Source organism: Haliotis asinina, chromosome 4 (assembly GCF_037392515.1).
Source record: "Haliotis asinina isolate JCU_RB_2024 chromosome 4, JCU_Hal_asi_v2, whole genome shotgun sequence".
NCBI lineage: Eukaryota > Metazoa > Mollusca > Gastropoda > Lepetellida > Haliotidae > Haliotis > Haliotis asinina.
The window spans coordinates 59,886,013-59,911,912 of NC_090283.1; the positions used below are offsets into that span (position 1 = coordinate 59,886,013).

Genomic DNA, 25,900 nt, shown 5'->3' on the forward strand with positions numbered 1-25,900 from the left:
GTATATATTGTATATAGGCTGACATTCTTGAATATTGCCAAAAACACTATTTTCAGAGACAGTTTACTCGCCGCTGTCATGGTTGTAAAGTGTCCATCCCCCGGAAACGCCCATACGCTAAATAGCGAACGGAATCTTTCGGGTACGGACCTTTTCGTGATAAAAAGTTCATAAGGTATGTGCGAATGTCCACTTTCACGATTTGGTAAGCTGATTTGTCAGTCTCAAAGGTTACCTGACGCGACCTGCCATAAGGTTTTGTTAGACTCAGTAGTGGAGTGTGACGAAAAGGAGAGAGGCAATGTTTATTTAGACTGTGTTATATGAATTCAGTAGGTAAACTCCAAAAAGGCATGTATAGTTTCTGTTTATGAAGAGTATATATCTTGTGTGATCATTTAGTTAGATGTTCAAATGAGAAGTGTTTCGGCTGCACCTACATCGCAGTCCGTGAACGCGCATGCTCACACACCAAATGTCATGGCAACCTAAAAAAATGAACACTAAACAATGCAGTACTTTTTTAATTAAAGCAAGTATTTTCTGGATGCACCAGAATCTTGACCCTTTCTCAAAGTTCCTCCCATGGAGGTCATCCTGGATGTAAGGTGGACGCAGGTATTAAAGAACTGAAACGACAAAAGGATAATAGACAAAAATCTGAGTGAGTGTACCTTTAAGCCGCTTTTATACTAGCTGTGCGACTGTAAGGGACACCAAAACGGACTTCACACATTGCATCCATGTGGTGAATAAGAGCAAATGCTTTTGCAACAATGCTGCCCTAACGCCTCGACATATATGTGAATGGGGAAGGTAAGGAATGCCACGGGTAGAATTTGTACAGTTGTACACGTCTGTGCCCATGTCAGCTTGAAGAAACTAGCCCATTGAGACAAAATGTCGCACTGCACTGTGAAATGATTAACCTATTTGGAAACATTACACGGAATCCATGTTTTGTTCCTTCAACACCTAACGTCAAGTTTTAAAAAAAGAAATACCAGGTATGTGATCAAATGTATCAAATGATTTATTTGGAATTACACTTTCTCAGTAAGGTATAGACGCTAGTACTTTTGATAGGTTGAGTCATTCACCGTATCGCCAGCATACTAGCGTGAGAGTATGGGTTGGATCGCGAGTAGGACTCAACTCATAAACTGTACTATTGTGTGTACATTACTGAGAAAATAAAGTTTTCACCCACTAAAACATGTGTTACAGGAAGTCACCATCTTTTGACATCTTTGACCTATGATGCGGCGTTGGTATGGACCCGCTGATCTAGATCCTCCTTACGTTCTGGAAGTTCATGTCTCCAAACCACTATAGTGTTCAGTATCCTGTCAGTGCAAAACAACCAGGCAGCTGACCAAAGACAGAAACAGTTGGGAAACATACTAACGTGTACGGAATACTCACTATTTTGTAAACAACACTGCTGTCCCGATTTACAATGGAGCCATGAAACCACTTCTGTGCCGGGAGTACAACTTTCCTTGCACGATCCATTGCAGTGGAGCACTAGAACAAGGTTTACAAGACACTTCACATAAACACTCCCTTCGTTGCACTGAAACTTTAAGGCGTATAGCAACCCATTTTCTCGTGTAACCCCTATAGGTTGTAAAGCTTTATATTAGATTGTATTGAGGGCTTGCCCAACCAGCCCTGCAACAATTACATGTACGCCCGGGCTTTCTTCACAATGGTAGCTACGCCCTAGACTTTACATGTGTAACTCACACAGCAGGGTGGAACGGCTCGGCGTCTGTTTCGCATGAACGGCTTATTATGGATGGTCACGTCAACTATCGTGAACCATCAGGTTATTGTGTAGATATTTACATTATTAACATTGCACTCGGAATGCCAAGTAGTTATGGTTCCTGCGATTTCATGCACTAGACATTTAAGGTATCTTTGTCGGGATTAGAGAACTTGAAATGCAAATGTCACTCTTGAGGCCAAATCGAAATATAATATTGCATTTGTATTTCTGTCAGTGTCCTTTTCCTCTTCCTGCTTGGAAACACGACTGCCGCTGTAAAATGTGACTGTGTGGGTACCATTGATTAATTTACATCTGATGTTATAAGAGCAAGGGGGGGTTGAACCCTGGTCTTTAACGTGACAAATAACTATGTTAACCTCTTGGTTACTCTACCGCCCCATGGGAGAAAACAATTCTACCAATATATATAACTAAACGTTAACAAATACACGGTGTAGAACAAATTTTAAGAACCCCATGCTTGTCGTAAGAGACGACTAACGGAACCGTTTGGTCAGACTCGCTGACTTGGTTGACAAATATCATCGGTTCGATGATCATCACTGGACTATCTGGTCCAGGCTCAATTATTTACAAACCACCACCATATAGCTAGAATATCGCTGAGTGCGGTCTAAAACTAAATTCGCTCGCTCACATAAAAAATACAAACCCTCATAACAACATTTCAGTCCTGGTCCATCACAGGTATACATGGGAACCTCCATTTCTTCATCGCGACAGCTAGAACTGCATCTGCCATCACACTCACTGCCAACTGTCAACAGATTAAATCTGAACATATAACCTGTAATTCTGATGTTTCAGTAAATAGCAATATCGGCTGGTAACAATACACAAAGAACTTAATTAAAAACCCTGTATTTGTGGAATGAGTGGTTTTCAAGACATGCATTAAACTTCTCCTGGTGACCACGATCGTAAAGCATGTGTTCTCCTGACATGTATGATTCTTTGATACATGAAAAAGACAAAATGACTGCAATCCATGTTGATTTTAAGGATGCAAAATGCTCATTATAAACGTATGAAGGTACCTCACTGATTTTACAAAACCATGTATGTACAAGTATACCCCTGGAATGTTTAATGTTGAATATATTAGTGAATGTAAACATTTCAAATGTGATTTTAGGTGTTCTACACGATTCAAGCAACATCCATGTTACTGATCTATTCGAATGGCATTTTAGAAGTTGATGGTTTCTTAGATAGATATCTAGATAGGTAGGTATAGCTTCTTATACCGTTACCGTTTTCACTCTTACCTGAAAACGGTACAAGAAGCTGTACCGAAACGTCACATCAGAGAACTAAAGAATTTGTTATCCATAAAGTATTATACTTCTCTACCCTCTTTCTGAGCGACGTTTCGGTATAGCTTCTTATACCGTTTACACTCTTGCTTGAAAACGGTATGAGACGCTGTACCGAAATGTTGCATCAGAGGAATAAAGTATTATACTTCTCTACCCTCTTTCTGAGCGACGTTTCGGTATAGCTTCTTATACCGTTTACACTCTTGCTTGAAAACGGTATGAGACGCTGTACCGAAATGTTGCATCAGAGAAATAAAGTATTATACTTCTCTACCCTCTTTCTGAGCGACGTTTCGGTATAGCTTCTTATACCGTTTACACTCTTGCTTGAAAACGGTATGAGACGCTGTACCGAAATGTTGCATCAGAGGAATAAAGTATTATACTTCTCTACCCTCTTTCTGAGCGACGTTTCGGTATAGCTTCTTATACCGTTTACACTCTTGCTTGAAAACGGTATGAGACGCTGTACCGAAATGTTGCATCAGAGGAATAAAGTATTATACTTCTCTACCCTCTTTCTGAGCGACGTTTCGGTATAGCTTCTTATACCGTTTACACTCTTGCTTGAAAACGGTATGAGACGCTGTACCGAAATGTTGCATCAGAGGAATAAAGTATTATACTTCTCTACCCTCTTTCTGAGCGACGTTTCGGTATAGCTTCTTATACCGTTTACACTCTTGCTTGAAAACGGTATGAGACGCTGTACCGAAATGTTGCATCAGAGGAATAAAGTATTATACTTCTCTACCCTCTTTCTGAGCGACGTTTCGGTATAGCTTCTTATACCGTTTACACTCTTGCTTGAAAACGGTATGAGACGCTGTACCGAAATGTTGCATCAGAGGAATAAAGTATTATACTTCTCTACCCTCTTTCTGAGCGACGTTTCGGTATAGCTTCTTATACCGTTTACACTCTTGCTTGAAAACGGTATGAGATGCTGTACCGAAATGTTGCATCAGAGGAATAAAGTATTATACTTCTCTACCCTCTTTCTGAGCGACGTTTCGGTATAGCTTCTTATACCGTTTACACTCTTGCTTGAAAACGGTATGAGACGCTGTACCGAAATGTTGCATCAGAGGAATAAAGTATTATACTTCTCTACCCTCTTTCTGAGCGACGTTTCGGTATAGCTTCTTATACCGTTTACACTCTTGCTTGAAAACGGTATGAGACGCTGTACCGAAATGTTGCATCAGAGGAATAAAGTATTATACTTCTCTACCCTCTTTCTGAGCGACGTTTCGGTATAGCTTCTTATACCGTTTACACTCTTGCTTGAAAACGGTATGAGACGCTGTACCGAAATGTTGCATCAGAGGAATAAAGTATTATACTTCTCTACCCTCTTTCTGAGCGACGTTTCGGTATAGCTTCTTATACCGTTTACACTCTTGCTTGAAAACGGTATGAGACGCTGTACCGAAATGTTGCATCAGAGGAATAAAGTATTATACTTCTCTACCCTCTTTCTGAGCGACGTTTCGGTATAGCTTCTTATACCGTTTACACTCTTGCTTGAAAACGGTATGAGACGCTGTACCGAAATGTTGCATCGGAGAAATAAAGTATTATACTTCTCTTTCTGAGCGAAGTATTATACTTTTCTGTTATCTATGTTACTGTGTGACATACAGACATCACTCGCCTCCCTGTACCCGCTGTCGGACTCCTGACCCTCCGAAGGAGCAGTCTACACCATTCCTCGGGTGCAGTAGTTTCCAACTGGGACGGGTTCTGTACAGGAGGATCTTTATGTTGCATACAACGATGAATCATGTCCCAAATATGCTCCAAGGGATTCAGACCAGCGCTCTTTCAATCGCGAGATATGTCATTAACTGCTTAACTAAGTTCTTTGTGCATGTCCCATGGTCCCTAATATGGTGATCTACCTTCAGTTATTGGCGATCCATATCTGGGAACCGTCATGTATAGTTACATTACTTTAGATAAAATTACGCAAATAGGATCCGCAAATAGGATATGTCGAGACAACTCACTTGGGCCTAATTGAGCATTCAGTTGGATGCGTAGAAGGTTATCCAGAAAAGCATGGTTACATGTAAAATCAGGCAAAAATACGAATAGCTGATAAAGACAACAGATCAGAGTATAGGTGGCAACTAGGTCGCTGAGCCATGCATGAGAACGGAAGGTTGACTCACCTGGCATGAAATGTATGCGTTGATGACTGGCTCAAGGGGTCATCTCAAACACGTTTTGTGTTTTTTCGTGTGTTAAATATGTCTCATCTATTGATTATTATCTTAGCGTCTTTCTCTCATGAAGTTTATGTTAAAATATGTAAAAGAGTGTGATACCTGATACCCACAGAAACGCGTCTGACTTGAAATCTGATAGTAGCAGGTCCAGTCTTGCGTGGGAAAAGATTTGCACTTTGAACTTGTTCTTAAACGACAATTTTCAATTGATTTCAAACACTGCTATATCATTTTAAAGTTCATATAAAGTGAGGAAAAGATAATTACAAAAAGTAAAACCTGGAAAGAGGTCTTACTTACAAAACACAAACCTTGCGGTTTTTCCGGGAAGAAAGAGACGACCAAATATAAAATGAGAAGCACACTTCATGTTAATGTTACCAGCACCTGCAGTGTAGTTTCAGTGAGTGAGTTCAGTTTTACGCCGCAAACATCAATATTACAGCTATATGACGGCCATAAATAATCGAGTTTGAACCAGTCAATCCAGTGATCAACAACATGAACATCGGTCTGCGCATTTGGGAACCGATGACGTGTCAACCAAGTCACCGTGTCTGACCATCCGATCCCGTTATCACAAGCATAGTCACATTTTAAGGCAAGCATGTGTTGCTGAAGGCCTATTCTACCCGGACCTTCACGGGTCGCTATGCAGTTTAAGCTTAAATTACACACTGTCTATTATCCGCTAAATAAGCGGCTATCCTAGGTGTAATTAGCGATAAGTAGGACCTATTTCGATGTCTTATTTAAATATACTTTCGTTTAAACCACTATTGACTTAAGCCATGACAACGCGATTTTCTCACAATGGAATTTGTAATTGAGAATACAAATTGCAATATGTTCGAGCTTGCTGTCTAATGCGAACGTATATGCATTATGCCATCTATATGAAACCAGTCGTTATACGTCTGCGAAGTTCCTTATTTTGAAGGATAAATATATGTAGAGATTTTCTGCATCTAACGAATAATGTTCGTCTACGGGCGCATCCATTGATTGGCTGCCTAAGTCACGTGCTTGATTTTCGACTGATTAAGATCCGTTTGAGCAGACTGTGGTCCCATAATGATTGTTATTAAGAAGCATGTGCCGTGAGAATGAACCCCCATGAGACTCGCAAAAATTAAGTAACAAAATTAATTTATGGTTGCGTGGAAATGATTTAAATAGATATTCAAAATGTCGAATCAAAATTGTGATAATGGTTATCGAAATTGTGATAATGGTTATCGAAATTCGAAACTTAGGTGTCAGATTCAGTTTTCGAAGAATCGAACTGAATCGGTGCAGCCCTTTAACTTTTACTTTCGTTGGGTTGAGGTCGATCAGGGATTCCAACACAGACGCTTGGGGTCAGGCACCTAATCGCCAACACACACAGTACGTATATTCCCTTGTTTTCTCATATCACACCGCTCTTAATGTTCCGATATTGCACATCAGTACATGTTTTGGGGGTTTTTTTGTTTTTTGTTTATTTTTTTTATTATTTATTCTAAGAATTAAGTACGAATACATTATGACATCTTACAACTGGACACAATCGCTACGACTTAAGTATCCTCTGTGCAGAATTTGACGACATGCATGTGCATTCTTATCATTATTTTCATTGAAACTTACTTACTTATTTATTTACTTACTTACTGTCTGATATAGAGAAGTTTTGCTTTTGCGTTTATTGATGCTTACATGGATGGTATATAACGTTTATATAATTCTATAGAATGGTTCGGTACGAATATTTTACGCAGAGAGAGAGAGAAAGAGAGAGAGAGAGACAGAGACGTTTGTGCGTGTATATATACATATACACATTCTGTTAATGTTAATCTTGTGCTTGTCACAACATTCTAGCTATATATTCTTCTCAATACTTGCTTGTAGTCACTCTTAGCTTGCAAACGGTGCAAGAATGTCCATCTGGTGTCTGGTATGCATATGTGTGTGTGTGTGTAACAGATTAGGGTAATAAAGAAATTATTTGTGCGCAATGGATTATTAGAACCATGTCACCAGGAATGTACTAAATCATGGGAATTCTGAGTCTTCACAGATAGAAAAATAACAAGTAACACACCTTTTGGAAAGGGGTTTCTCATTGGTATGTCGGTGTCTATATTGGGTATACGGTTTTCTCCCAGTTCTGGAAAAAGAGAGAGCTATTGTTAAACAAGCAATAGTTCACATTACAACAAATATGATCGTTAAGAAATATCGAAACACGGGCAGCTACATGACGACGGTCTGCAACGTTGTCTCATCAAACGGAAGACATGCTTTATGTGTTCCCAAGGAATATTATACAAATAGAAGAATCTACCAACTGATAATTAGCTCAGCGTTGCACTGAACCTGAACTGAATTCCCATCATTGATAAATAGTAGCTGAATTTAGCCTCGATCATTTGGCAAAATATCGATATATTTAAAATATGACTCGTGATTATAGTTCCATGCGAAAACATGTAAATACTGACGAAACAAACTAAGAACAATAATTTATGGATAGACAATTTCTTTATTTCATTAGATCCGATGTTTCGGTGTAGATGCCAACGCCATTTTCACTTTGCTTGATAACGGATTTGGCATCAACTCCTAAACGTCGGATCCTTTGCAACAAAGAAATTGTGGATTCTTAAAAATGTCCCTCTCCATCAGATCAGCTTCTAAGTGTTACTCAAACAAACTGTCAGAACTGTGACACTGAACGGCACACAAGTATTTAACAAATGGTCAGCGAGCTTTTTTACAGAAATTGTTATTTATTGCTGTTATTCGTGAGTCCGTGAAAAGTATTGTTTGACGGATACTTCGTCTAAATGACTCTTGAGAGGCATGTAGAAGTTGGCATTCAGGAATTAGACAAAATGTTTTATGAATGTCATCTTTCATTTTATAAAGAAGAAGTTCACATCCTCATAAAATTGTCTCTAATCCGTCTTTAAACTAAAGGAAAGTAGTGCATTTTAAATTGTAGGCCTAAATTTTTAACAGATAGCACTTAGATTGTGTACCCGTAGTCTTTCAAAGTGGAGATTCTGAAAATACAACACCTTGGCAACCTATCGGTAAGACCGCTGGAGAAGTTGTTCTCTTTGGTATGGAAGAGTCGTTGCATTGGCGAAAGAACGACTTGCAATCAGATGTCACAATTTAGTTGCAAAGGTTTTGTATTCCACGGAGCTTTACTTTTGACAGGAATCAACTGCACACATTGTCACAAACACCAAATTTATTAACGTTGCCCGTCTGTGTTTGACAATCGTCAGAATTTAACAACAAATCCTTAAGGCCGGGAATCTGCCAACCACATCATTTCATTTCATCATCAAAATGTATATATGTAACTACATAACTATATAATTATAGTTTCCTACGTTCAACAGTATTGTTCACATTAATGGTGAGACGATATGATATGTGTAAAGAACACTAAGGCAGTATATTTACCTTGCAGCCGTGACGCTCCCAACACTGAAAGTGGATCACACAGTTGTTAACTCAATGTACACTTCATGGACTTAACGATGTTTTCAGTTCTATGCCTACCCATATTAAATTTTCTGAATGTAAGATGTGTTCAGTTTGGAAATGACATCACATAAAACGCTATTTTACACATCTGCGTGAACACATCCGTACCCATGTCAGTTTGAGAGTGCGGACTCTACAATAAATGAACAACGAAGCACATATCGCATGTCATCTCACCTTAGGCAAGTGAGTTTGTTCAAAACTGCCTCTGTTCACACAGTAGAAAATGGGTACCCGACGGAATACGTCATGTAACCACTAACCTTCTAGCGCATAGCAGGCTGCATAGGTTAAATCAGATTTGATTGGGCGCTTCGAGCATGCATTGTGCATGGAGTAATGCGCAGGTTAAATGGACTTTAAAAAAATAATAACTCACTCAGACAAATTACTCAAATTCCATTCTTATCCCCATATCACCGAAGAAGAAATACCAAGAATCCACATTAAAATGTAGAGAATGGTTCACACTTTCTCATTGAAGTACAGATTCTAGCAGTCTGGTTGGTTTGAGTCCCATCCAGGATTCAAACCCACACTCTCAGAGCCGTTCACCACCACACGTTTTTCAGCACACAAGAGGCCGAGTGTGGACTTGAATGCCACAGTAAAAACATGTTACAAGAGGTACCATCTTTTCACATCTTTGACCTATGATGCGGCAGTGATATGGAACCATGGATCTGGATCTCTCCTACGTTCTGGAAGTCGGTCAGTATCCTGTGAGTGCAAGACAACGAGGCAGAAGAGCAAAGGCAGTAACATACTGACGTGTATTAAATACTCACTTCCAAAACAGCAGGACGTTCCCGACTGACAAGTGTGAAATGTCCTCGCTTCTGTTAAGTTAGCACAGAGTTCCTTACACGTTCCACCACTTTCCTGACAGGTGCTTTCTAGAAAAGGGTTTACAAGACACTTCACTTTCTCCACTAGTAACACTTGATTCTTATCAGTTGATTAATATATACAGAACTGCGTGTTAAAATCAAGCCATCCAATCAAGCGCGAACAATTTGTGTAGTGTCATTACTATTAAATAATACAATTCTTAGGAATTTTAGTAATAATGACACAACAGGCATAATTTCTAGGTTCGTATTTTGATATATAGCACATGTGGATCGCGCGCTCGTGTGTATTGTAAATCCAAACTTAATAATATTTTACAAGCATATGCTAGGCGTGATTGTTAATCAGGTTTAACATTTTTCAATCTATAAAATTCTATAAATTGCAGACAATGTGTAAGCACAGTGAGGAATCATTCTTCAAGTATCCTTCATTCATCCACATTTATCCGCGCTGCTAATGTTAATAACGAGCGTAACCAACTGAGAAGAAGCACTGATTAAACGCCGTAACAGAACAATTACTATGCTGGGATCAACCTATACAAAAATATCCAAAAATGGACATCAAATGAAAATATTTTAATTTTACAGCTGTAAAATTTTCTGTAGAGATCAACAATATATTTTCGGTGGTTAAAGTAAGTTCTAGGTGACATTTTTAACGTAGAAGGAAAATAAAATATGATTTAGTATCATGTTTACAAGTTTATATTGAAATGTCATTTACAAACCTGTCTGGATTCCCGAAACAGGAACTGCAAAGACAAACATTGATGCTGAGGTTTGACGTGTTAAAAGCATTGTTTCTTCAGATAGTTTTCTGCATTGTTAGCTGTTTAATATCGCTGTCATAAACATTTCAGACATATCATGACGACCAGCAAATAGCCACATCTTTGCCAGACCAACCAGTTGTTGAAACTCGAGAGAACAACCAAGTTGTTCAGTTTATGACTGTTTGGTTGGTGTGTTGTTTTACACCGTACTCTGCAATATTTCAGCTATATGGCGGCCTTTTGTAAATAATCGGATCCGAACCAGACAATACCGTGATCAATATCATGGACATCGATCTGTATAACTGGGATGTGATGACATGTGTCAACCAAGTCATTGAGCCTGACCACTCGATCCCGTTAGTCGCCTCTTACGACAAGCATGGCTTCCTGTCCAATTCTAACCCAGGTCTTCACGGGTGTTCAGTTTGTCATTGTGACTGAAGATATAATCGCATCCGTGCGACCCCATCGTATGGCAAGCGTTCGCTGCTTGTGGTCAGTTATAACCACATTTATGAAGAAAGATTTGTGGAGGGTTCATTTTTATTTGTTTCACTGTGGACGATTTTCGATGAATGACATCTGATGGAGGGATCGAGTAAAGACGCTTTTTAACACTGGTCCGGGGCATTATTACGTCAGTAGCCGCTTGAAAATTCTAAACACAACGCACAAACCAATGGGATTCTACACCGCCTCAATGTGAATATGTTAAACAGTATTGCTAATGTGTTTATCAGTGAAAACAGCACATCCCTATTCATTGATGCTGATGATGCCTACAACTAGCCTATCCGTTTCAGATTCGTTTTTTTAAAGGTAGCGATCACATGGCTGGAACAATACTGACAACGGTGTTCAAATATAAACAAACAAACATTTGCGCCATCGGTCTGTACAGTACGATTTCTGTGTTGTTGCGTAAAGCAATATTCGCGCTATATTGTAGCGGTCTATAAATAATCGAGCCTGGACCAGAGAAACCTGTGATCAATCTCCAGAGCATCGATCTAAGCAATTGGGATACGATGACTAGTGAACAAAGTCGCTGACCACCCGATCCCTCCTACGACAAGCATGGGTTTCTGAAGATTGATGCTAGTCTTTGATCTCTGTACAGGAAAAGATTATGCTGCTACTTCAGATGTTAATGCCATGATGTTTCACTGAAGTGTATTATGATACGACATTATTATTCACTGAAGTGTATTATGATACGGCATTATTATTCACTAAAGTGTATTATGATACGACATTATTATTCACTAAAGTGTATTATGATACGACATTATTATTCACTAAAGTGTATTATGATACGACATTATTATTCACTAAAGTGTATTATGATACGACATTATTATTCACTAAAGTGTATTATGATACGACATTATCTTTCACTAAAGTGTATTATGACATGACATTATGTTTCACTAAAGCATATTATGACAGGATACAAGCAATTAACTTAACCTCGTGCTGGGGCCTCTCTTCGCCGGCGTAGGACTCCACCTAAAGCACAAAAGACGCTTTGTGAACACAATATTGAAAACACGTTCTAAATTATGGAAGAGATTGTTCCACTCGGAGCCTCACTGACTAAACAAAACGTGCTTCTGTAATATCATTGCAATCTAGCATACATGAAAAGTCCATTGAAATTCAGTTCTCGTCAAAACCCAAGCTTACGTGTATACGTGATTCTATTGATCTCAAAATTAACGACTGAAATCTTGCATACAAGATGCTATTTCTATAGTTCCTGATCATGACAAAGGGGTCTCTGTTCATCTAGAAGCGAAAGGGTAATAATGTCGACATTTGGGCGATTTAATTACAAAATAGACGAGGGTAAGCATTCGAAACTAATCTGTTCTCCGGCTTAATAATGGTTCTGAGCACGATACGAAAAAATATGTAAACATGTAAGAAGAACATTGCTATGCATATGTATTATATGGGTTCCAATACTATCATGATTATTGTAGAAATAGTTACATATTACTCAAGAACTATTGGCAAGAACCTGTTAAACGATAATCGCATGCATCTGGATTAATCTGCCGCATATACAATTCCCAAGTTCGTATATTCCAAAATTAATTGATAATGCCCATTTTGATAGCAGTAATGTCCGAAACATATCGTCTTGTGTTTGCCAAATGCCGGACATGTGTCATTGCACCGCTTGGCAGCATTTTTGGTTTCACGTTTTGGGCTTGCAGTTTAGCTGTTTTCTCAATACTTGTCTGTCCAAGCTCTTGTAGAACTGTACCTGCCCTTCCACGTGGGCCACCTCCAAGAGGCACGCGACCTGGAACAAGAGTGGTCTAAGTCTGTGAAAGTATTCAGAGATACACTGAAGTTGTCAGCACATTATATACTGGTAATGTAAATCAGTCTTCCAGCTATCGCATTGTGTTGTTGAGAAATAGTATCTCACTAGAGCACTGTGAGAAGCTTTAAAGTACACGAGGTCATGTCTGTAGTGTGCATAATTTATCATTAAGCCCTATCAAAAAAAAAAACAAATTGTGCTTTTCAAATATGCCCTAATAACTGCTTTTCAGATTGTGCTTTCCGAATTCTGCTTTTAAGAATGTGCTTTCATATTGTGCTTTAAAAACTGTGCTTCTCAGATTGAGCTTTTCAGATTGTGCTTTTCAGAATGTGCTTCATTATATTTTAGTGTCTGTAGACACAGTTAATGAGTAAGCATGTTTTCACGGAGCAGGAAATTCCAGTGGGAAGTTTTTCACATTTCCTCATGTGAAGTGGAATCAATCTCGAGCCTTTGGTGTGACGAGCGAGCACTTTCTCCTCGAGGTTAGCCCACCACTATATAGAACCTATATGCAGTCAGATGCAAATTATAACTAGATCATTTGAGTATGACTTGTCCACTGAAAGTATTTGCTGTAATTACATTAGCTTTGATTTTCACTTTTTCAGACACTTTGATGGTACAGTTCCAACTACACTAATGAATACTTGTCATATAGTTTAATAGAATGTGATTCCAGATGACATACCATTGACACGAGGGGCTTTACCATTCGTATTTGCGGTGTTATCTTTCGTATTTGCAGTGTTATCCTTGGTGTTATCCTTGGTATTTCCGGTGTTACTCTTCGCATTTGCGGTATCTGAATTTAAATCATAAATGTATATAAAACACTGTCATAGGGTTCTGTGTGGATGAGGCTTGTGAGAGAGTGAGCTTTTCGCCAGTTGTTAGAATATTCCAGCAATACACAAGAATTCCATATTTTAACACGTGGGGGGTGGGGGGATGTTTGTCTTTAGTGTTACTCAGCAATATCACACGTATATGGCGCCGGTCTGTAAGTAATTGAGTCTGGACAATCTGGTCAACAACATGAGCCTCGATCTACGCATCTGAGAACCGATGGCATGTGTCAACCAAGTCAGCGAGCCTGATCACCTGTTCCCGTTATTCGTCTCTACGGACAAGCATGGATTACTGAAGGCCAGTATTCTAACCCGGACCTTCCCGGGTAGGGATGAGGAAGGTGTAAGGCCGCTCACTCTCGTCAGTACGTGTCAGCTTCATGCGGGATCAGATTCGGGATTTTATCGCCGGTTTGAACAGTATTTAAGGTAAGTCACAAAGTACAATAGGCGTTCAATACCAGTTGTTCAATAAGAAACAAAAGCCCAAATGAGGAACGTTATTGGCGTCAACAGCTTGACCTGAATATGATGAAGATACCACAATTTTCCAAAGATTAATATAGGTTTGGAGTCTGGAAACGCTTTCAAGGTAATGGAATCGTCGCATCAAACAATGTTCAAATTTAGACGATGCGTTACTTTCATAAGGTGAATAACTGGCATCCATTGAATGTAACGGATGTCGCCGTTTTAGCTTGATGTCATGGTGTCATCATTATCAATTGTGATTCATACGGTCATGGTTCAGATTCATACAGTGTACTATCCTTCAAGTAGTGGGGTTATGCCACTTGTTTAAGAATCATTACACGCCTATCAAACTTTATGGTCCGTGATTCATTTATCGAGAAATTAGAAGCCGATTGTCCCATTCTTTAAACGTAAATGAATATTTGCAAAGGGAACAAAGCCTCAAAACAGAAGACACAGAAGGTGGCAGGCACGATTAATGTTCACTTTCAGTGTTTTTAAGAACGATTCTAAAGCACTGTGACAGTTAACATCAACACGTCTATTTCGTTTTGTTAAATAATGTTTAAGAAATTTTAGATGAGATGTCATATGTTTGGGTCTCTCAATATGTTAATAACGTTATTTTGTTCAAGAATAATGTGAAAAGGAGCCATTTTAGACCGGTTTCTGCAATCTTGGAATTCAAGTATTACTTAGTCATCAAAAGGATTTTATTATTCAATCGGTAAATAAGCTCTTGTTCCTGAACCTTATCTTAAATTTAATTAAATTTAATTTAATTGCTCATAACTTCAACAAAGATCATTTTCAGTTTTTGAGTTTTACTTCATACCTGATGGATGGCAAAGGATCAGATCTTTACTGTCTTTAAGTAACTTGGCGCATACGTCCTTGTCCTTTGAGGTGTCATCTGCAAATGGATTGTTTAACCTTTACCGCATACATCAAAATCAGCAGACATAATCTCGTTTTGAAAGACGATATATAAAAATATATTCCATGTCCTGAGGAGACAAAGTGTACAATGACGCGTACAGGAACGGCAGGATGCACAGTGATGCGTAGATTGAAGACAGAGAGTACAGTGATGCGTACAGTGAAGAAAGAGAGAACAGTGATGGTAACAGACAAGGGAAGGTGCACTGTGATGGGTATAGTCTACGCTGATGCGTACATTGAAAACAGATTATGGTGATGGTGACAGAAGCAAGGGTGCACAATGATGAGTAGTGACGACAGAATGTACAGTGATGCGTACAGTGAAGAAACAGTACAGTGATGTGTACAGTGACGACAGAGTGTAGAGTGATGCGTACGGTGAAGAAGTACAGTGATGCGTACAGTGAAGAAACAGTACAGTGATGTGTACAGTGACGACAGAGTGTAGACTGATGCGTACGGTCAAGACAGCGTACAGTGAGGCGTACAGTGATGCGTACAGTGAAGAAACAGTACAGTGATGTGTACAGTGACGACAGAGTGTAGAGTGATGCGTACGGTGAAGAAGTACAGTGATGCGTACAGTGAAGAAACAGTACAGTGATGTGTACAGTGACGACAGAGTGTAGACTGATGCGTACGGTCAAGACAGCGTACAGTGAAGAAACAGTACAGTGATGCGTACAGTGACGACAGAGTGTAGAGTGATGCGTACGGTGAAGACAGCGTACAGTGATGGTGACAGGGAAAGTAGCGTGCGCAGTGATGTATACAGTGAAGACACATAGTATAGTGAAAACAGAAGGTATGATGCACCGTATCGTGTGAAGTGAAGAAAGAATAAAGTGGTGCGTACAGTGAAGACACATTACTGTGATACATACTGTGGAGTGGAATGAGTTTAGTTTTACGCCGCACTCAGCAATATTACAGCTATTTGGCGGCGGTCTGTAAATAATCGAGTCTGGACCAGACAATCCAGTGATCAACAACATGAACATCGATCTGCGCAATTGGGAACCGATGACATGTGTCAACCAAGTCAGCGATCCTGACCACCTGATCCCGTTAGTCGCCTCTTACGACAAGCATAGTCGCCTTTTATGGCAAGCATGGGTTGCTGAAGGCCTATTCTACCACGGGACCTTCACGGGTCGATACATACTGTGATGACAGAGTAAGGCTGAGGCAAAGTGTACAGTGATGCATGCAGAGTACAGTGATGAGTACACTGAAGGCAGAGGGTACAACGATGTGAACAGTGAAGGCAGAGAGTATAGTGATGTGTAAAAGCTGAGTGTACAGTCAGGCATTCAGTAATGACAGAGTTTTCAGCAATGCGTACAGTAAGGGGAGACTGTACAGTGATGCATGTGAGAAGGCAAAGTGTACAGTGATCCGTACTATGAAGACAGAATGTACAATGACGTGCACAAACGCAGCAGAAAGTACAGTGATGCGTACAGAGAGGGCAGAGAATACAGTGATGTGAAGGGAGACGTACAGTAATGAGTACAGAGAAGACAAAGTGTACAGTAAAGACAGAGTTTATAGTGATGCGTACAGTGAAGGCAAAGGGTACAGCGATATGGACAGTAAAGGCAGAGAGTGCAGTCATGTGTGAAGACCAATGATACAGTCATGCGTACAGTGAAGGCAGAGTACTGTGATGCGTATAGTGAAGGCAAAGAGCACAGTGATGCGTAGAGAAAAGGCCAAGTGAAGAGTGGTGCGTACTGTGAAAGTAGAGTTTATAGTGATGTGTAAAGTGATGGCAGAGTGTACAGTGGTGCGTACAGTGAAGGCATAGGTACAGTGACATGTATAGTGATGGCAGAATGTACAGGGATGCGTAAAGTTAAGAGATAGTACAGTGATGATAAATGAGAATGTAGGGTGCACAGTGATGTCTACTGTGAACGCACGATGTACGGTGATGTGTACAGTGAAGACAGAGTGTACAGTGATGGTAACAGTGAAGGCAGAGTACAGTGATGCATTCAGTAAAGGCACAGTGTACAACGATGAGTACAGTGAAGGCAAAGAATATTGTGATGTGTGAAGAGAAGGCACAGTGTGCATTGATGCGTACAGAGAAGGCAGAGTTTATAGTGACAGCAGAGTACAGTCATGCATACAGTGAAGACAGAGAATACTAGGTTGTGTATAGAGAAAGCAGAGAGTACAGTCATGCATACAGAGAAAGCAGAGGGTACAGTCATGCGTACAGTGAAGGAAAAGAGTACTGTCATGCGTACAAAGAAGACAGATTATAGTGTTGTGAACAGAGAATGCAGAGAGTACAGCGATGTTTACAGTGACGGAAAAATGTACAATGATGTGCACAGTGAAGACAGAGTACAGTGATGCATTCAGTAAAGACAGTGTACAATGATGTCTACAGAGAAGCCACAGTGTACAGTGTTGACAGGGAGTAGTCATGCGTACAGTGAAGGCAGAGGGCACAGTGATGCGTACAGAGAAGTCAGAGAGTAATGTGATGTGTACAGAGAAGGCACAATGTGCAGTGATACGTACAGAGAAGGCAGAGGGTATAGTGATGGCAGAGAGTACTGTGATGTGCATAGAGAAGGCAGAGAGTACAGTGACGCGTACAGAGAAGGCACAGGGTACAGCCATGCATACAGAGAAGAGAGCACAGTGTGGTGTGTACAGAGAAGGCACAGGGTACAGCCATGCATACAGAGAAGAGAGTACCGTGCGGTGTGTACAGAGAAGGCACAGGGTACAGCCATGCATACAGAGAAGAGGGTACAGTGTGGTGTGTACAGAGAAGGCACAGGGTACAGCCATGCATACAGAGAAGAGAGTACAGTGCGGTGTGTACATGAATGAACAGTGTGCAGTGATGCGTACAGAAGGCAGAGGGTATAGTGATGGCAGAGAGTATAGTCATGCATACAGTGAAGAGTACAGTCATACATACATTGAAGTCAGAGAACATAGTGTTGCGTACAGAGAAGGCAAAGAGTACAGCGATGCTTACAGTGATGTGTACAGAGAAGGCACGGTGTACAGGTTTACAGTGAAGCGTACAGTGAAGGAAGAATGTACTGAGATAGGTACAGAGCAGGCACGGTACAGTGATGCGTACTGTTGAAGATACAATAAATCGTTGAGTGAAAAGTACAAGAAAGCTTGCATTGAATGGCAAAGTGAAGCGAAGAGTGAAGTCTCGTCGCATTTACACGGTCCTTACAACATTTACACGAGAAGTGAATAAATATTTGCTTGTACCAAAAACGCACAGAATACTTTACCTCTCTCAGCAGAAGCAGCACTGCCGGTTATACCTAGTACAGAACACAGAATGTACATATATATAAAGAATATCGGACAGTAAAATTGAAACATTTGGCAATAGTAAATCTGTACCAAGTCACAACCCCTGTACAACAGTATATGTATAGGGGTCCACTGCTCGGCTTATTTCACAGTCAAAACCTTTTATATTTCTCATAAGCGAGGTTCATTATCAACAACGGGCTGTAAATTTCTAGACTATTCCCGTTGACAATACAGCGTGAAAAGAATGGTAACATACATACCTCCACTGGGATTGTGAAACATCTGCTGCAAAGTTTAACACTTACACTAACTAAAAGAAAACTAGACCTAGACTAGAAAACGATAATATAGGTCATATCTATGATAGAATGCCCTTAACAGTGGAAAATAGGTAGGATTATGCTTTTCATGAAACAAAAAAAGCTTAGACCAAGAGGTCTAATAATATACTATTATTTTATAGAGGCTTTGATAATATGAACAGTTTTCCAATAAACATATGTAAACCTTAATAGGACGTCAGCACATGAGCGGATAGGGGCATGCAGTCTTGGGCACGATGCACAAACACTACTAAACCGATATGCTGGAGACATCTTGCGTCAGCTGTAGTGTTATCAGCTACCTAGCGGCAAGCTGGTGGTCGACATCATTCCACCCTGGCCCTTCCGGACTGCAGTATGACGCCACCACTTTATGACTGGTGTCTCATTTAACCAGCGGGAAGCCCTTAGCGGGAATGCGTCTATTCAGACAGAGCATAACTGTGTCCATGAGACTTTCAGACTGTACCCTTTTTAGGGTGCGGGAGGGCATATATGGTTCTATCTGTCTCCATGTAAACTTTGTAGGGTGCAGGGGGCATATATGGTTCTACCCAGGGAGAGCTTAACTGTTTCAATGAGACTTTGAGATTGTCGCAGGCCTATGTGGTCTTATTTTCAGGACACTCAGTCTTGAAAGACTTCGAAAATGGAAAGAGTGTTACGATTCCTTACAGTGTTAATGCCCTTATTACGGGTTTCCGTTATAGATAGGGGAAGCAAATGTGGTATTTGTTTTCAGGTTATGAATGTTGTGGAGGAGGTATAGAACAGGAAACACATAGGAACTGTACATTTTTGCGTCGGATATAGATGCTGGCATTGTGTTGCACATGATAAAAACTTAATAAATTAAGCATGTTTTGACGTAATACCTTGTAAAGTGTGATCCTTTGTGAACTTGGAGAAGTACAAGATCAAATCAATGTCAGATATAACGTACCCACATAAACAAACAAATAATGCTAAGGTATGTTCACCACATCACAGGGTGGATCGATGTATAGTAACCTTATAGCATTAGAATCTCTGCCTAGAAACCTATTATATGTTAGGTCTGGGAATGAGGCAGTTGTTATTCCCCATTTATAAAGTAAACGAAAAGTCAAAAGAATTATGTCCGAGCATTTAATGCACCCAAACTGAAACAAAGTAGTAAAACCATTGAATAATCCCTACACACACATTCACCGATAATGTGAATGCTAAGACTTCTTTATAAATGTCTTCCCGATAATGGAAGCTATTTCTTAATTCTAATTTAACTGTAACCCCCAGGCTGGTACTCTATACGGAAGTCTACGTCCCGCAACAGTCATCTAACCAACTGTCAGCCTTCAACTCATTAAAGCTGTCGCCAGCTATAGCCACGAAATGCACGGGATATGTGAACCCACGTGCATGTACACATAGCGACGGGTGCATTCGGGCGCGCTTACCCAAGCTACAAACGAAAACATCAGTTTCCTTCTGTTCAAGGTCTGTTGTCCATAGATTCCACACATTGTTTTGAACAATGCCTGAAGTCTCTAAGGTATGGACATCGCGTATTAAAATCAGATGATTGAGTGAGTACAGTTTTACGCCGCTTTTAGCAATATTTCAGCAATATCACGACGAGGCACACCAGAAATGGACTTCATGCATTGTCCCTATGTGGAGAATCGAACCTGGGTTCTCGGTGTGGCGAGCGGACGCTGAAACCATTAGGTTAGCCCACCGCCCGTCAAATCAGGTAAACGCATATTCAAAGTCCATGAAGACTGACATCACAGTCTGTTCCTGAGATCCCCATCCTTGATCATTTCATCAAAAGTCTCACCACTGGGCATGAGATCATGAAGTATATAACAGATCTTTTCCCCTTTGAAGTAAAATAATCCTGATATTAAAAACTTGTGTGTTAGTGATGACGAACAAAGGCCATACTTACAGGGATTGCCTGAAACAAATAAAACCAATATTAAAATATCGTTCTTTTAGACATGTGAGACTATAACAGTCATCTACATGAAATGTCTAAATTACGCGAAGTATGTAAAGTACGTCTGGGATCAAAAACGTTTTGAGGAATATTTTAAGATCGAGCAAGCATATTCATGAAGATATCCTTCAAAATACTGTACACATTTGAGTTCATCGTATGCCACCAAAATAATGGTATTCACATCTACATTAACATGTTTAATCATGATATAGCAGTTACAGTGATATCATACCAACTAAAAGGAAGCTTAACCAGAGAAAATGTACTTGAAAATGGTAGGACAGAGAAAATACATTTTCCTTTTTCTTAATATGTTTTCTAACTTTTCCAGCTCTATTAACGGTTCATCGTGGTCAGAAGGCCCAACCATCTAGGTATAGATGATGCTGCATATGATTTCGGCTTAAATTACGACTTGTTAAGGGTATCCGGCTTTAAAGAGTGTTATAGTAATACATGTATAAATTGATAACGGGCTTAAGGCGTTCGTTATCGCGTATTCAGCGGTGAAGCGTGAGCCATATGCAAGCCAGATGACGTCAATTCCTTAACGATATAAGAAAGTGGAAACTAATGATACAAGAAAGTGGAAACTAATGATACAAGAAAGTGAACACTAATGATACAAGAAAGTGGACAAAGTGTGCTATGGCTGCCACGAGCACAGTATGACCACTAATGCTTATTCTCTGTGATCCCATTTATGATATAAGTTTTATTCTTCGACAGAGGAAGCTACCACAGTGTAATACATTAGTACACTACTGTCATACAGTTGGACGTATGACGTCATAATGGTTTATAATTATAACGTCACAACACTAATACCCCTGTCACAATAATGTTAGACCTTGCTTGACTCCCGGAAAGCCGAGAATTATCACACTCTAGGCAGTTTTTATCATTTTTGGGTAGGAGAGTATAAACATGTTTTTAAACTAGCTTAAGTGAAATACCAAGTTTATTGAACGAGTTAATGATTTGGTATTAAAACGAGCGGAAGCAAGTTACGCGGTATTACACTGAAGGCCGTGTAGTATCCGTTTATATCTGTAACTTCGTGATAAGCATGTTCGGTGTTTAGTTAAATATAACAATAAAAAAATATAATAATTATAAAAAATAAATACTTTCACCTACTCATACACATACATGTTCAGACCAGAGCTGTGTGGTCCGAATTTTGGATTCGCAAAGATTAGGAGTCCTAGTTAATACCAAAACCACGATGTGAATTAACCAAAGTCGTTAAGACCTGTTTGTTGTACTCTTCTGCATAAATTCTCTTTTTTTCTTATACTACTTTCTTGTCCACGATCTGTCATCTATACTTGTGGGAATCTACAATACCCATGTGCACGCCAAAGCGGGTTTTCTAAGTTGCAGTGCTCCTAATCCTTCTCTTTGTAAATAAAATATGTTTAAAACAAAGAGGTTAACCATGCCTATCAGTGTATTTTAACAACAAATTGCTGACAAGCTTTGATTTAAGACATGCAAATTAACACATTACTCAAAATCATCTCTTTAACACGGTGGTCAGCGCTTTGGTACATACCACTCTCAAGAAGAAGAGCTGCATCACGGAGCGACCGGAGAATCCTACAAACATCGGTAATCTCGTTCGTCTTGCAGTAGCTTTCAGCAGTGTTGTTGTAGCGTGCAGCATCCCCAGGCCGGAATTTTCCCAGGATGTCACACTGGGCAGTTCGGCCACCTTCGCAGAAGTCTTCACAAAATTCCCCAAGTTCTAGAACTGGGCGGCAGGCACGTTCACAGTAAGTGCATGTTTCTTGGGCGACGATACCGATAGACACACAGTTTGACTTAACAAACCTCACGACATCTTTAGGTGTGTTAATCGCAGCCCTTGCTGCCGCTATGACCAGCAGAACGAGGATCAGAGATGGTGCCATGACATCTGTTTGCCAAAACTAAACAGAAGGATCAAGTGTTAAAACCTTGAAATAGAGGCCTCGTGATCGGGGCGTTATCATCCGATATTTCCCTAGGGGCGAAATGAAGAGATAAGGGGTATATAAAATAATACATTTATCTCGTTCATGCTTCGATTTAACAACGTACTTGATATAACGAAACGTCCACCGGCCCGGGAGGCCTGCGAATAACTGCCACGTGAGGGTTCAGAACTGTCAGGGAAGAAAGAATCTTTTGACACGTCAAATTGTACGCTTAACATCGGGGTGTTACAGGTTCCGGGAACCTATGTAGGCATTATTTGTTTTCATGTATTTTGGGTTGAAATTTATTTCATATGTAATTGAGTTTCATCACAGAATGTTGTTGCTATTTTCCCTTGTTAAATCCTGATTATTTGATTTGTTATTTGACACAAGACGTAAATATGGCCAGTACTGCTGATTGAAATCTTTTCATGTAGGAGATAAACATACTGTGTTGGAAATCAGAGGTATATAAAGAAACAATAATACCTTTAAATTCTTCATTTAAACTCTCACGCTACGCTTTCGGTTTTAAATTAAAAATACCTTCGTTATATACCTCTGATTTTCCATCACTGTGCGTTTATCTCTTACCATAACCGCGTTATTAAGATTTTTTTTAAAAACAATGCACCCTCTTTTGTAAAGTCAGAGGTATATAACGAAATTATAATAACTTTAAAGTTTTCATTTAAACTCTCACTCTAGGCGTTCGGGGTTTTTTTAATGGAAAATTATAGTTTCGATACATACTTCTAATTTTCCAACACAGTACGTTTATCTCGATTCTATCACAACCGCGTTATTACCGCGAAAATACACAGTGTTGGAAAATATATAACGTGATGATCTATCTCCGAATGACTTTCATTAACCAATCACGAACCAGTATTTACTGAAGTCATGGTAGAATTACCATTAACAACATGCGGCTCTTGGGTAATTAGATCTCGCCTGTGAGCATTGTGAACGTGGAAGCTGATGATGACACGTCCCTGAGATACCTCCAGCACCTCGCTAGATTACACTGAAACCATGAGATACCTCCAGCACCTCGCTAGATTACATTGAAACCATGAGATACCTCCAGCACCTCGCTAGATTACACTGAAATCATAAGATGCCTCCAGCACCTCGCTAGATTACACTGAAATCATGAGATACCTCCAGCACCTCGCTAGATTACACTGAAACCATGAGATACCTCCAGCACCTCGCTAGATTACACTGAAACCATGAGATAACTCCAGCACCTCGCTAGATTACACTGAAACCATGAGATACCTCCAGCACCTCGCTAGATTACATTGAAACCATGAGATACCTCCAGCACCTCGCTAGATTACACTGAAATCATAAGATGCCTCCAGCACCTCGCTAGATTACACTGAAATCATGAGATACCTCCAGCACCTCGCTAGATTACACTGAAACCATGAGATACCTCCAGCACCTCGCTAGATTACACTGAAACCATGAGATAACTCCAGCACCTCGCTAGATTACACTGAAACCATGAGATACCTCCAGCACCTCGCTAGATTACACTGAAACCATGAGATACCTCCAGCACCTCGCTAGATTACACTGAAACCATGAGATACCTCCAGCACCTCGCTAGATTACACTGAAACCATGAGATACCTCCAGCACCTCGCTAGATTACACTGAAATCATGAGATACCTCCAGCACCTCGCTAGATTACATTGAAATCATGAGATACCTCCAGCACCTCGCTAGATTACACTGAAACCATGAGATACCTCCAGCACCTCGCTAGATTACAATCAGTCGCAGTATTTTCCATTTTCCATTGTGTAGAAACATGATAGGAGTGAGTTTAGGTTTACTCAGATTACACTGAAATCATAAGATGCCTCCAGCACCTCGCTAGATTACATTGAAATCATGAGATACCTCCAGCACCTCGCTAGATTACACTGAAACATGATAGGAGTGAGTTTAGGTTTACTCCCCACTCAGCAATGTTCCAGCTATATGGTGACGGTTTGTAAATCATCGAGTCTGGACCAGACAATCCAGTAATCAAAAGCACGAGCATCGATCTGCGCAATTGGGAACCGATGACATGTGTCAACCAAATCAGCGAGCCTGACAACCCGATACCGTTAGTCGCCTCTTACGACAAGCATAGTCGCCTTTTACGGCAAACATGGGTTGCTGAAGACCTGTTCTACCCCGGACCTACACGGGTTGAAACATGGTGGGATCACCCGTTGGGATCAGGAACTCCAAATTGCTTGCTTTTATATCCGATGCTATGATATCTTCTGGTTTCGAATGGTGGCGAAATGAAAGCCAAAATCTTTTGGACCATGCACTTAAAATGGTAATGAATGCAAACTTGATCTCGTCACTACATAGCTAGAATAATGCCCAAGAGACGTAAAATCCAACTCAACTCAGCAGAAACTCACATGTCTTCATCTAAATGTGACATCAATATCTCATTACAGCAGTAGGTCTTCTTCTTCCTTGAGTTCAGTATCTCATTACAGCAGTAGGTCTTCTACTTCCATGAGTTCAATATCTCATTACAGCAGTAGGTCTTCTTCTTCCTTGAGTTCAGTATCTCATTACAGCAGTAGGTCTTCTTCTTCCTTGAGTTCAGTATCTCATTACAGCAATAGGTCTCCTTCTTCCTTGAGTTCAGTATCTCATTACAGCAGTAGGTCTTCTTCTTCCTTGAGTTCAGTATCTCATTCTCACTCCACCCGGGGTGATCCGGGTAAGAACTTGTCTCCGGCAACCCATGCTTGTCGTAATAGATGACTAACGCCATCGGGAGGTCAAGCTCGCTGCCTTGGTTGATACAAGTAACCGCATCGATGCTCATTGTGTGGATCACATGGTTGTCTGGTCCAGACTCGGTTATTTTCATACCGCCGTCATTGGAATATTGCTGAGTGCGGCGTTAAACAGCATACAACAATACATCATGTGAATCTGTATGATCTTGATATACGCACTTCAACGTTACAATATTGTTTACAATTTAAACAATATTACTGCAAACAACCCGCAGGGGTTCAAAACACTGCCACAGGGCAAGTGTCTTTAAGAAAGTAACTTGTCGTGACTAATTTCCACGTGGACGTATTTTTATGACATTATAATGATGGTGACATAATGAAGGAATAAATAAACATGGGATTTG

The 25,900-nt window shown here is 40.1% G+C and overlaps 1 protein-coding gene across 1 annotated transcript; it reads right to left on the reverse strand.

Annotated features, from left to right (window-relative positions):
- Positions 1-509: 509 nt before the first annotated feature.
- LOC137281741 (uncharacterized) lies at positions 510-22,692 on the reverse strand. The gene is made up of 14 exons (XM_067813327.1): positions 22,316-22,692; positions 20,704-20,712; positions 18,420-18,452; positions 15,032-15,109; positions 13,563-13,676; positions 12,806-12,844; positions 12,004-12,042; positions 10,486-10,509; positions 9,689-9,796; positions 8,817-8,840; positions 7,441-7,506; positions 2,451-2,555; positions 1,426-1,527; positions 510-629 (listed from the first exon to the last, which is right to left on the reverse strand). The coding sequence occupies exons 1-14, from the start codon at positions 22,671-22,673 to the stop codon at positions 622-624; spliced, it is 1,107 nt and encodes a 368-aa protein (XP_067669428.1). The 5' UTR covers positions 22,674-22,692; the 3' UTR covers positions 510-621.
- Between the last annotated feature and the right edge of the window lie 3,208 nt (positions 22,693-25,900).